This window comes from Nycticebus coucang, chromosome 14 (assembly GCF_027406575.1).
Source record: "Nycticebus coucang isolate mNycCou1 chromosome 14, mNycCou1.pri, whole genome shotgun sequence".
NCBI classification, from domain to species: domain Eukaryota; kingdom Metazoa; phylum Chordata; class Mammalia; order Primates; family Lorisidae; genus Nycticebus; species Nycticebus coucang.
In genome coordinates, this window is record NC_069793.1 from 70,464,740 (window position 1) to 70,478,781 (window position 14,042).

Here is a 14,042-nt window from a genome sequence, read left to right on the forward strand (position 1 = left end):
GCCCAGGACTTTCCTCTTCCTAACAAAGTCACCTTCCTGGCACACCTAGGGGGTATTTTTTCAGATAGTAAAAAAGATTCTAGATGAAAGATCAGAAATGTATGATGAAATGAAGAGCAATCAAATGGTAAGTAGACAAGTTAATCTAAAAGAATGTTAACTATATAAAACAATGTCATATGTGATTGAAAATGTATGTAGGATTAAAACATGAAGAGTAAGGATTATAAATCAGAAGGAGGTAAACAAAGTTAAGATGTTTCGAGATCCTTGTCTTATCCAGAAAAAGGTTAAAATACTCATTAAGACTTTGATGAGTCAAGATTACATGTTGCAATTTCCAGGGTAGATTCCAAAAAGGTGGCAAGAGTGGGTAGAATAGAAAATGTGGTAAGGTAATACAGGGAAAAAATGAAATAACAAAAAAAGTCTAGAAAAGAAGAAAAAAGAATATAGAACTGATAGGACAAACAGTATTAAGAAGATTATGGATGTAAACTCCATATTAGCAATTTATTAGTACAGAGATGTCTTTTATTTGGAACATAAAGACATACATTGCCAAATTGGATTTAAGAAACCCAGCCACATGCTATTTAAAAGGGAAAGTTCCAAAACATAACTACAGAAAGGTTAAAAAGAAATAAGATGAAAAAGATAACCATGCAAAGCTAGTATGACGTGTAAAAGCCTGCTGTGAGGAAATTTCTATAGTACATCTGGAAGAGCAATTCTGAAAAGTGGCTGGGGACGAGCACTTGACACTTGACTGGGGCATTGTATGATGGAAATAATAACAGCCAAAGTGATCAGCATCACTTTGATGGCCAAAGGTTCTTTTTACCACCACGGTGCCATTTTTGTTATGTTGTAGTAAGCCCCAGAACTTTGCTAACTGGAAAGAGTTAACTTTGCTAACTGGAAAGAGTTAACTGGAACTGATATAACTGGAAAACTTTGTGTATTAGACTCTGCACAAACCTTGTCAACTATAGATCTCACACCCAGGTATTTAAAAAATTTTAAATATAAAGAAATTAATTATTCCACAGCACTTATATTCTAAATTGAAATACAAGTACTGTGGACTAATTCAGAAGTGGTTCACAAATAAAAACTGCATATGATATGTTCTTCCATTTGTTGGTATCTTCTACTATTTCTTTTCTTAGGGGTTCATAGTTTTCTTTATAAAGGTCCTTCACCTCTTTTGTGAGGTGTATTCCTAGGTATTTCATTTTCTTTGGAGCTACGAAGAAGGGTATTGTGTCTTTGATTTCCTTCTCATCTTGGTTGTTATTGGCATATACAAAGGCTAGTGATTTGTGGACATTGATTTCATATCCTTAGATGTTACTGTATTTTTTGATGACTTCCAGGAGTTTTGTGGTTGAGTCTTTGGGGTTCTCTAAGTATAATATCATATCATCGGCAAAGAGGGAGAGTCTCACTTCCTCTGCTCCCATTCGGATGCCTTTAATTTCCTTCTCTTGCCTGATTGTATTGGCTAGAACTTCCAGCACTGTGTTGATTAGTGGTGATAGAGGACACCCTTGTCTTGTTCCAGTCCTGAGAGGAAAAGCTTTCAGTTTTATTCCATTCAGTATATTAGCTGTGTGTTTGTCACAGATGGCTACGATCAGTTTAAGGAATGTGCTGCCAATGCCTACATTCTTCAGTGTTCTAATTAGGAAAGGATGTTGAATTTTATTGAATGCTTTTTATGCATCTATTGAGAGGATCATATGGTCTTTGTTTTTGCTCCTGTTGTTATGGTGAATTATGTTCATAGATTTGCACATGTTAAACCAGCCACGCATTCCTGGGAACATCTTTAAAATGTCTATACTTCCCAAAGCAATCTACAGATTCAATGCTCTCCCTATTAAAATACCACAATCATGCCTTCAAGATTTGGAAAAAAAAAATTCTTTGTTTTGTATGGAACCAAAAAAAACCCAATGTAGCCAAGGCAATTCTTAGTAATAAAAACAAAGCTGGGGCATCAGCCTACCAGACTGTAAGCTGTACTACAAGGCCATAGTGATCAAAATAGCATGGTATTGGCACAAAAATAGAGACATAGACATTTGGAACCGAATAGAAAACCAGGAGATGAAACAAACATCTTACAGCCACCTACTCTTTGATAAACCAAACAAGAACACACACGGGGGGTGGGGGGGCGGAAGACTCCCTATTCAATAAATGGTGCTGGGAAAACTAGATATCCACATTAAAAGACTGAAACTGGAACCGCACCTTTCTCCATTCATGAAAATTGATTCAAGATGGATAAAAGATCTTAATCCAAGGCACAAAACAATTAAAATAATCAAAGAAAGTATGGGGGAAACACTGGAAAATATCAACCTGGGGAAGAACTTTATGAGGAAGACTTCAACGGCAATTGCAACAACAAAAATAGACAAATGAGACTTAATGAAACAGAAAGGCTTCTGTATAGCTAAGGTGACAACGACAAAACCCAAATAAACAGACAACCTACACACTGGGAAGAGTATTTGCATATTTTGATTCAGACAAAAGCTTGATAACTAGGATCTACAGAGAATCAAATTAACAAACATAAAAAGAGCCAATAATCCCTTAGATCACTGGGCAAGAGAGATGAATAGAACCTTCTCCAAAGAAGACAGACGAGGGTGGCGCCTGTGGCTCAGTGAGTAGGGCGCCGGCCCCAATATACCAAGAGTGGTGGTTCAAACCCAGCCCTGGCCAAACTGCAACAAAAAATTGCTGGGCATTGTGGTGGGCGCCTGTAGTCCCAGCTATTCAGGAGGCTGAGGCAAGAGAATCACCTAAGCCCAGGAGTTGCAGGTTGCTGCAAGCTGTGATGCCCCAGCACTCTACCGAGGGCAATAAAGGAGACTCTGTCTCAAAAAAAAGAAGAAGAAGAAGACAGACGAATGATTAACAAACATATGAAAAAATGCTGGTGGGACTGCAAACTAATACAACTTTTTTGGAAGGCAGTCTGGAGAACCCTCAAAGAACTCAAGCTAGACCTCCCATTTGATCCTGCAAGCCCATTACTGGGCATCTACCCAGAAGAAAAAAGATCCTTTTACAACAAGGACACTTGCATTAGACTGTTTATTGCAGCTCAATTTACAATCGCCAAAATGTGGAAACAACCCAAATGCCCACCAACCCAGGAATGGATTAACAAGCTGTGGTATATGTATACCATGGAATACTATTCAGCCGCTAAAAAAGATGGAGACTTTACATCCTTTGTATTAACCTGGATGGAGGTGGAACACATTATTCTTAGTAAAGCATCACAAGAATGGAGAAATAAGAATCCTATGTACTCAATTCTGATAGGAGGACAATTAAGATCCTAGTACACAGTGGGGGGTGGAGGATGGGGAGAGCTAACAAAGGGAAGGAGGGAGGGGGTGGGGGTCCAAGGGTGTGTTACACCTTTTGGGGGCAGGACACAAAGATAAGAGGGTCTTTATCTAACAACAGCGATCAGTGTAACCTGGTTCTGTGTGCCCTCAATGAATCCCCAACAACAATAACAACAAAAGACAAATGAAAAAGAAATTAAATAAACTAGTTTTGAAGAACAACAACAACAACAAAATACTACCAAGAAAATAAAAAATTGGGTGGAATAAGAATATTTAATACTGACTGTCATATGCCTTTGCTAAAAACAGAAATTTCTATAGCTTTCTGAGGAAGTACTTTGTCAATAAGCATAATTAATTTTAACAGTGCTTATTCTTTAACTCAATAAAACCAGTTGCACGATTCTATTCTAAGAACATTAGTCAAAATATGAAGATTTCTTGGTCCTACTGTTTTTTAAAATCAAGAAAATTCGAAACATTTATAATGCCTAATAATAAAAAATGGCTACATGTATTATAGCACCTTGATATCATTAAATATTTTGAAACCATTTTAAATAATGTTCATTAGGAGTTTTTAAAATTGGTTAAAATATTTATAATTATTTTAAGTGAAAATGGAAAACAAAATTATATATATAGTGTGAGCATAATAGTATAAAATAAGCATAGGAAAAAAGATTGAGAAATATATACCAAGTGATTATCACTCAAGAATGAGACTAATCTTTGGGGGTCTAGTGGTTTAAAAAAAAATTGAGACTAAGCAGATACTATATTTTCTAATTTCTTTCTTTTTTGTTCTTTTTCTTTTCTTTTTTCTTTTTTTTTTTTTTGAGACAGTCTCACTATGTCACCCTCAGTAGAGTGCAGTGGTGTCACAGCTCACAGCAACCTAAACTCCTGGGCTTAAGTGATTCTCTTGCCTCAGCCTCCCAGTAGCTGGGACTACAGGCACCGACCACAATGCCTGGCTGTTTTTTGTTGCAGGTGTCATTATTTAGCTGGCCTGGGCCAGGTTCGAACCAGCTAGCCTCAGTGTATGTGGCTGGTGCTGTAACCACTGTGCTACAGGCACTGAGTCAGTATCTTATATTTCTTTACATTTAAAATAAAAAACCATATTCCATATTTTACTTCTGTAAAAGAAAATAACTGTATTCTATTTTTTAAAAAGCCTCCCAAATAAATCATTCTTCCCCAAATACCAAATAATGGGTAAGATCTACAGCAAGGTTAGATAGGAGGCATCAGGCCAGAAAAACCAGAAGAGCCGGAGTGGCTGACCAGAGTAGTTTAGCCATGAAAGGGCGCTAAGAAGAGACGTCTGTCAGAGTGTTCAGAGTTCTAGCAAACCCCCAGGGAACAGCAGGAAGAGGCAGCAGTGGTAGGAAAAGTAGAGGACAGAGGTGATGAAGACTTTCTAGTGTAGACATCAGCAATCCAGTCAAAGGGACTGAGGGCAAGATGCCAGGGAATCGTTATTTGTGTAGAGGAGTGATTTTCAACCAGTGTGTCACAGCACACCGATGTGCTGTCAAAGGATCTTGGGTGTACTGTGAAACATTTTTTAAAGATCATTAATTAAATTATTTTTGAAGGAAGTTCAATGCAAGGTTAAGTATATTCTTTTTGTTGTTGTTCTTTTTAATTTAAGTGTGACGTGGAAGTTTAATTATAGGTTCAAGTGTGCAGTGGAATAAAAAAGTTTGAAAAACACTGGTGTAGAAGGACTGGGGACATTGGACAGAGAGAGAAAGCTTCCCACTGAGCCAGATTTGGTCAGGTGTGAGAGTGAGCACAGGTGGAAGGGAAGTATTCATACAGTAGGTTAGGGTGCTAAGCATCCTACCCTTGCCCCAGAGGCAGGCCTCTTGCCTGCAACTTGTGGAAAGCCCAGTTTTGGCTACTCTCTTATGCCAGCAGATCTTTTCGACCTGAGGCAGAATCCAGGTGGCTATCAGACCAAAGAGCCCTTACCCAAATCAAAGTACAAAAAGTGAAACTCACCAGTCAAAGCCATTGTATTCATTTGAGCTTTCTATCCACAGGAACAGCCAAATCCCAGACAAGACAAATGACATTACCAGGAATGGGTAAAATAATTGCTCTTTCTGGGAAGAGAAAGAAGTCTAACTTAGCTCTGTTTGTCCATGTAACCTCAGAAATTTCTGTATACACTTGCCAAAGATCAGTACAGTTACCTGGCTATGTATTACCCTCTCCCGGGCTAGAGAGAACACTCTCTTGTTTTTACCCCTACCAAATCTTACATATGCATATTATAACACTTATTACACTGAACTGTAATTCTGTGTTTATATATTTGTGTGTGATGCTACACTGTTTCTTCTATGAAGAAAAGGAACTTCTCTTACACATCTCTGTATGGCCAATATCTAACATAGTTTCTTTTTTTTCTAACATAGTTTTTTGAATTCAGCTGGTTCTCAACAGTTATCTGTTGAGTTCATCCACTTCTGCAGCTGCCAAATGTCTATTCAGTGATTCATTCATTGAGTAATTCATTCATTCATCACTCCTAGGTTCACTTAGTAATTTATCTACCCAATTGGGGGAGAAAGGGGGAATCAGAGTTATGAAATAAACGCTTTTGAGTAGCTATTTTATGCCAGTACAATACTAGGGACTTCACAGACTGCTTTCATTTAATTTGTCATAATAGCCTTATGAGTTAGATATTGTTAACCTCATGTTGCAGAAGGAAGCTCAGAAAGGTAAAGAAATTGGTTCAAGATCACACAGCCAAGAAGTGGCAGGGATAGGACTAGAACCAAGATCAGTATGCAGGATATCCTTATGGAGGAGGCAGTCACACTGAGCCTTAGAGGAAACCCCCACGCTGAAAATCAAATCACAAACTAGCCATGCTATAAATTGCCAAACCTTCCCTGGGAGGACTAGGCTTGGATTCCCCTCAGAGTTATAATCTTAAAGGCCTCTATATACATAGGAGGTAGTATCTACCTCTTTAGGATGTAGTTTTTAATCTGTTAAAATTAGAAAGAATAGTCCCTGCCCAATTTCTGAGATTATTGTGAAGAGTAAGAGTAAATACATACAATGGAAAACATATACAGGGCATTCCAAAAAGCTGAAGAGATACCCTACAGGTTATCAAGGTAGAAAACTCTCACCCTCTGAGTGCAAGAGGTTAAAGAGCACAGGATTTGACGCAGGTCTTATACACATACCTTACACAAAACTTGTGTGGACTTATAAAAACATACATCAGATGTCACTCTCCTGCCCGAACCGTCTCAGAGCTTTCTCCTATACTAGCATATTATCCAAACTGCCTTCTGCGGCCCACAAGATCCTACATGGTCAACCCTGCCCATCCCTGACCTCACGCCCTTCTACATTTTGACTCCATTTCCAGATGTCAGTCACCACTAGGCCTTCTTTCTGTTTCTAGAACACAACCAAATTTGATCCCACCTCAGGAGCTTGGTTACTTGCTGGCTACTCTTCCTAGAATACTTCTGCCCCCAGATATACACATGGAAAAAGAGCAAATGGCATGATTTCAAAGAGGTCTTCTCTAACTACTCTCCCATTCCAGTTACTGACACATTTTCCTATTATCTCCAAAGCTCTTGTCACTATGCAAGATTGTCTTTCTTCATTTGTTGTTTATTACCTAACTCATCCCAATAAAATGTAAGCTGCAGGAAGGCCAGAGGTCTTATCTATATTACTCACTGTGGCAAATATTAGATGTTTAATACACTTTTTTTTAAATAAACCATTTCCTTTTTTGATTCTTATTGTTGCCATGCTGGCTCAAAAATTTTCAAAGGCTCCTCCCTGTTCACAGGATAAAGTTCAAATATTTTAATTTGACCAAAAGATGCTTCATAATTTGATAAAAATATTCCTTTGCAGCCCTATTACTATATATTCCCTTACATGTTCCTACATTCAACCATGGAATTTCATTTTTCTCTAAATATACCACTGTGCTGCTCTATCTCTGAATGTTTATCTTATTGCCTCCACCTGAATAGAATTTCCTGCACCAGTATTTCAACATGTCACTTCCACAATTCAGTGACTCCAAAATAGCAAGTCAGTAGAGCTATTATTTATTGAGTGCTAATTACATACCAAGTCCAATTTGAAGTTTTTTCCCACCTATTACCTCTTCTGTCTTCACAGTAAATCCTAGAGGTGGGTTCTATTGTTATTATGTCCACTACTCAAATAGGGACTCTGAAGCAGCAGGCTAACTTGCCTAATCTCCCACAGTGGTGGAACTTTAATTTGGAGATAGTAAGTGATGAAACCATAATTTGAATTGGGTAGTCTTTCCCCAGAACATATGATTTTATTAGCACTTACGTCATCTGACAATCTGACATACTCCCTCTCCAAGGCATAAATGACTTAAGAATTATCTAGGGCCTTGGAGTATTATATAGTTTAATTCCCTAGCTATAGAAAGGCTCACATGATCAGCCCAAAGGCAAAGTAGGCATTGGAACCCATTTATACTCCCAGGCTCTGGTCCAGGGATTTTTTCCCTTAATATTACACTACCTCAAATGTTACCTTTCCAATGAAGCCTCCATATGTCCTTTCCAGCTCTCACGTGACTTACCACCTCATCCCTAAGTTATAAAGACTCTACCCGCTCTTCTCCACTTCTACCATCACTATTTCTAATCCAGACCAACAACATTCTTTCTCTTTGAAGAGGTCTCCCTGCATGTGTTTTGTCCTTTCCAATATATCCTACACATAATCAAATAATCATTCCTAAAATGGCTCAACCACATCATCAGCTTAAAATTTTTAGGAACTCTTTATTCCCTACATGGCAGAAGTTAAATTCCTAACTCTATACAACATCTGACTCATCTCCTTCTCTAGCTTTATTTTCCATCACTTCTCCATTCACATCCTCTGCTCCATCTAAAATATATACCAATCTCCAAACTCACCATGCCCTTTGACGCCTCCTCCAATAGCATTTCTTCCACAATCCCTAATTCTTCACCTATCCAATTCCTAATCACCCTTCACCTTCTAAATAAAGTTCTCTTTGGCCTCTCCCTTGGAATGTGGCTGCAAGTCCATGTATGTAGACAATTACAGCACTTTTCTCAGTGTATGGAGATTGTGTGTGTACTTGTCTTTCCGCAGTAGACTGAATTCCTTGAAAGCAGGATCCATGCCTGAAGTATTCAGACACACAGCTAGTTGCCCCTTCTCTTTCTATCCTCTCTCATATGGAATTACTTAGGGTTAGCTTTAAATATGAACAACAAAACATTCAAGAGAACCATGGCAGGAGCTGGCTGCAGATATTAAAGTACATCTGCTGGTCTCTACCACGTTTACTCAGCCCTCTGCAGTAGGAGAAAGTTGTTCTCATACCAGAGGAATTTTGAAATAAGGTGTGAATCCAGGGGTGGGGGGAATAAATTACTTCAAACATGGATCCTAAAAGGAAAGGAAAGAATAAAGTGAAAGACAAAGAAGAAGGCAAGAACATGTTTCATTAAGCTTAACATTGGTGCACTACTTTCATGGAAGAAATGAAGCCCTAGCATTCCCAGTCCTGGAGACTCTAATGAGCCCCCATGGGTCCAGGGCCCGGCCCATGCTCCCCACATATGAGAAAGTGTGGACTAGCTCCTTCTCCTCTCTTTGTACCAGAGTGCAGCAACAGGATCCAATTTTAGTTTTTTTTAATGTTCTGAAATTCTGGTGACAACTGTAGCAGATAGTAAGAAAGGTGACATAGCTCTGGTGGCTGAAGACGTGTGAAATTCGTTGATTAAACTTTTCTGGGCTTTGTGTCCTATTTTTGCTGTTGGGCTCAATCCTGTTGGTCTTCTTAAGCATGATTCACCCTGTTTCTGGAAGGACAAATAAAACAATCAGGATCTAGTGTAGCTCCCCTTAATGTACCCTACCACCCCACCCCATTCTATGGAAAATCCTATCAAAGGTAGATGAATAGGAAAAACTATTTACAACTGAGGATAATACACTGGATTCAGATTAGAAGAACAGAGCTTCATCCTGCTTTCCCCACTGACTTGTGAAGGATTTACTGTGATCACTGAACTATTTTTAGTTTTCCCATTTCCAAACTGGTCCCATATTTCCTATCATTACCAACTAAGAGATGCTGCAAGTATCAAATTGGATAATATATACATGAATATGCTTTGCAAATTGTGATATGCTCTTAAAATAACTTGAAAAGTTAGAGGCATGGGCAAAGTATATGAAAAGTACAATCTTTGACTAATAGGTAACGTACACAGCTGGTTGCCCCTTCCCTTTCTATCATCTCCCATATGGAATAGTTAGGATTAGCTTCAAATATGAGCAATGGAACATTCAAAAGAACAATGGCAGGATCTGCATGCAGTGGCTCATGCCTATAATCAATCCCAGTACTTTGGGAAACCAGAGCAGGAGGATCTCTTGAGACTAGGAGTTCTTGATCAGCCTGAGAAAAATAATGAGACCCCATCTCTAAAGAAAAAGAGAGAGAGAGAGAGATTGAAAATGAGAGAGAATGTGTATGTGCATGTACATGCAATGGCTGAAATAAGATAAGTTTATTTTTCCATACACCAACAAAAATATTTCAGAGATAGAAAGAACAAAATATGTGGTATGTGGCTTCACAATGGCATTAAGAACCCAGGAATATTCTATCTTGCTGTTTCACCATCTCCAGTACAGGACTTCTTTCTTAGTGTCCAAAATGTCTACTCAAGCTATTACCATCACTCCCAAATCCAGCTAGGAGAAAGGACAAAAGTACAAAGAAAAAAAAACAAACCCTAATTTTAAGGTTATTTATAGAAGTTGAATGTGACATTCCCCTGGCAGGGGTTTTCTTAGTAAAAAGAAGAAGGGGACAGATATTAAGGGACATCTAGCAGTCACCACATTTTCTCCTCCCATTGTGGTAAGAGAACATTGTTTTCATACCAAAGGAATTTTGAGATAATGTGTGAATTTGGAGGCGGGGGAGAACAAATTACTTTAGAAAAAACAAAGACAGGCTCAGTGCCTGTAGCTCAAGTGGCTAAGGCGCCAGCCACATACACCAGAGCTGGCAGATTTGAATCCAGCCAGGGCCTGCCAAACAACAATGACAACTACAACCAAAAAATAGCCAGGCGTTCTGGCAGGTGCCTGTAGTCCCAGCTACTTGGGAGGCTGAGGCGAGAGAATCGCTTAGGCCCAGAAGTTGGAGTTGCTGTGAGCTGTGATGCCACTGCACTCTATCCAGGGTGACAGCTTGAGGCTCTGTCTCAAAAAAAAAAAAAAAAAAGAAAGAAAAGAAAAAACAAAGACTAATAGTCTTCAAGGACCTGATCCCAGGCAATAGTTTCTGCTCCTGAAAACTTTGTCAGGCTCCACTTTGTTTTTTGTACAAATCACTCCATTGTTATAGTTAAGAGTCCAGGATCTGAACTTCCAGTTTGACCAAAATTTAGTTAACAGGATTATAGTTGCCCTTCTACCTTAAGTGACTAAAAAACTGAGAAAAATATAAAACAACACAAAAGCAGGTGCTGAAACAATCTCCAAGGCACTGATAAGGCTGGAAACAGTGGTGTTTCCATCAATCAGAGCAAAAATAACCTTCATAATACGTGGGGCATTAGGTGTAGAATAGTGTCACCTCAGTAATGGGGAAATATTAGGCTGAAATTAAAGGCTGCTATGGTCTGGCCTAGTGAAGCTTACAGGTGACCTTTGAAAGAAGTCAAAATGTTCCCAAGTATCTTTACTGTGTTCTGAAACAAAGCCCAAGAATATATTTTTAAAATAGAGCAGTAGCGAGCAACGTGAAATTTATAATGTCTACCATACAATCAAAAATTACCAGACATACAAAAAAGCAAGCGAGAAAGCATAACCTGGAGAAAAAAATTAATCAAACAACAAAAACTCAGAAATGTCTCAGATGTTTGAATTAGTAGGCAAGGGTTTTAAAATATTATAACTATTATTTGCACATGTTCGTTGAAGAAAAATGAGTATATAAAGGAAAGAAATGGAAAATATTTTTTTAAAATCTCAACTGAACTTGTAGGGATTAAATATACAATATCTGAGATGAAAAATACACTTCCAGGATTAAAAGAAAATTACACATTGCATAAGGAAAAATTGAAGAAATTGAGAATTTTTAAAAAAAATGAAAACAGCAGCTGCAAGCTCCAGAACAACTATTGGCAATCTAATATAAAGCTGATTAGAGTCCATGAAAGAGAGGAGAGACAAAATAAGGGGAGGAAAACAGTATTTGAAAAATCAAGAGGTAAAATTTTTCCAAATTTGATGAAAGCCATAAACCCATAGGTCCAAGGAGCACCATAAATCCCAAGGAAAAGACACACATAGAAACTAAAATATGTGGTGCAACTAAGTTGCTTACAAGCACAAGTAAAGAGAAAATCTCAAAACTGGCCAGAGGAAAAAAAAACATTACATACAGAGGAACAAAGAATGACTTCTTCATGTTCTTTCAACAAGGATGACTTTAGTTGAAAACAATAAAAGACAGATGACAGTGGAGCAACAACTTTAAATAACTAAAGAAAGAAAAAAGAAAGAAAGAAATAAAAACAAAACATTCTATCTTAACCTAGAATTCAATACTCAGCAAAAAAATAAATTTTAAAAAGGTGAAATAAAGCCTGTAGTCCCAGCTGCTCGGGAGGCTGAGGCAAGAGAATCGCGTAAGCCCAAGAGTTAGAGGTTGCTGTGAGCCGTGTGACGCCACGGCACTCTACCCGAGGGCGGTACAGTGAGACTCTGTCTCTACAAAAAAAAAAAAAAAAGTGAAATAAAGACATTTTCAGATATTCAAAACCAGAAGAATTAATCACCAGGTGACCTCTGTACTACAAGAAATATGAAGATCAGTGGGAGAAGGGGGCAAGAGGGCAGACTAGAGGCAGCCTGCACTTGACACTCCCAAGAAGAGAAGCAAAGTTTGAGGGTAGAGGTTTACCCACAGATGGACCATCTCAGAGAAAAAAATAGAGAAACCCAAAGAGGGAAGAAAGAGGCAGGATAATCTGCTAAGCAAGATTAGAAGGTACACGTAGAAAGCATCTACACATGAGGAAGGGTTAGAGAAAAGATCTCTGGGGCTCCCCAGAGACACTGCAATGCAAGTGTTGACACAATCAACTTTGAACTGATCACAAATCTGCTTGGAGACTGTGCAATGGCACTGCACTGGGGAGGGGCACAGTAGGGTCCCACCATGGCACTGCACTGGGGAGGGGCACAGTAGGGTCCCACCACGTCACTGAAAATACTAATATTATCACTCAATATAAATGGTCTGACCACCGTTCAAAAGATATACACAAGTTGAATGGGTGAAAAAACAGAACTCTAGTATATACTATCTTCAGGAAACACATCAAACCCACATGGAGTCACATAGACTCATAAAGGGATGGAAAAAAATATTTCACACAAACAGAAACCAAGAGAACAAGTGTAGCCATTCTTATATCAAATAAAATTGATTTTAAATCAACAATGCTAAAGACAGACAAGGATAGTTATTATGTAATGGTAAAGGGAGCAATTCAACAGGAAAACATAACAATCCCAAAACATACATGCAACACAAGAGCTCTTTGATTAATAAAAAAATTTTTACTAGATCTATGCAAAGAAATAAACAGCAATGTAATTGCAGAGGAATTCAAAACCCCACTAATAAAGCTGGACAGAGCAATGAAGCAGGAAATGAATAATGAAATACTAGACTTTAATGATACTCTAGAACAAATAGATCTAACATACATTTACAGAACATTCTACAAAAAAAAACTACTCAATATACATTCTTCTCATTAGCACATGAGACATTCTCCAATACTGATCATATCTTAGGCTACAAAACATGTCTCAACAAATTCAAAAAATTGAAATAATAGCACATATCTTCTTAAACCATAGTGCAATAAAACTAAAACCCAATTCCAAGAGAAACACTCAAATCTATAAAAATTTATGAATATTAAACAATCCGTTGAACAATCCTTGGGTCAATAATGTAATTGAGATGAAAGTCAAAAGATAACTCAAACTGAATGAAAAATATGACACAAACTATCAAAATCTATGGGATTCAGCAAAGGCAGTCCTAAGGGGGAAATTCAAAGCTTTAAATGTCTATCTCAATCGGACAACAATATCACAGTCTCATAATGTGGCATCTCAAGGAACTAGAAAAGGAAGAACAAATCAAACCCCAAGCCAGAAGAAATGATAAAGCTCAAAGCAGAACCAAACAAAATGGAAACAAACAAACAAACAAACGAAAACAAAAATGAAGGATCAACAAAAAGACGATTTTTGGAAAGATAAAATCAATAGACCTTTTGCCACATTAACCAGAAATAGAGGAAAAAGGACTCAAATAATCTCAATCATAAATGAAAAAATACATGTTATAAATGGTACCATAGAAATACTAAATATCATCATGAATACTATGAAAATCTCTATACACATAAACTAAGTGCAGAGGTAAAGGACAAATTCATGGAACCACAAACTCTCCTGACTCAGTCAGGAAGAAACAGAAATACTGAACAGAACAATAATGAAAAGCAAGGTTAAAGC

General features: G+C 37.9%; 1 protein-coding gene across 1 annotated transcript in view; it reads right to left on the reverse strand.

Annotated features, from left to right (window-relative positions):
• Positions 1-9,260, reverse strand: part of GDPD4 (glycerophosphodiester phosphodiesterase domain containing 4) — a 108,057-nt gene extending 98,797 nt beyond the window's left edge. Inside the window, exons 1-2 of the mRNA XM_053561768.1 lie at positions 9,069-9,260; positions 5,397-5,500 (exon numbers count right to left, since the gene is read on the reverse strand). Of these exons, the coding sequence (XP_053417743.1) occupies positions 5,397-5,500; positions 9,069-9,260 (296 nt within the window). The remainder of the gene's footprint in view (positions 1-5,396; positions 5,501-9,068) is intronic.
• Positions 9,261-14,042: the final 4,782 nt, after the last annotated feature.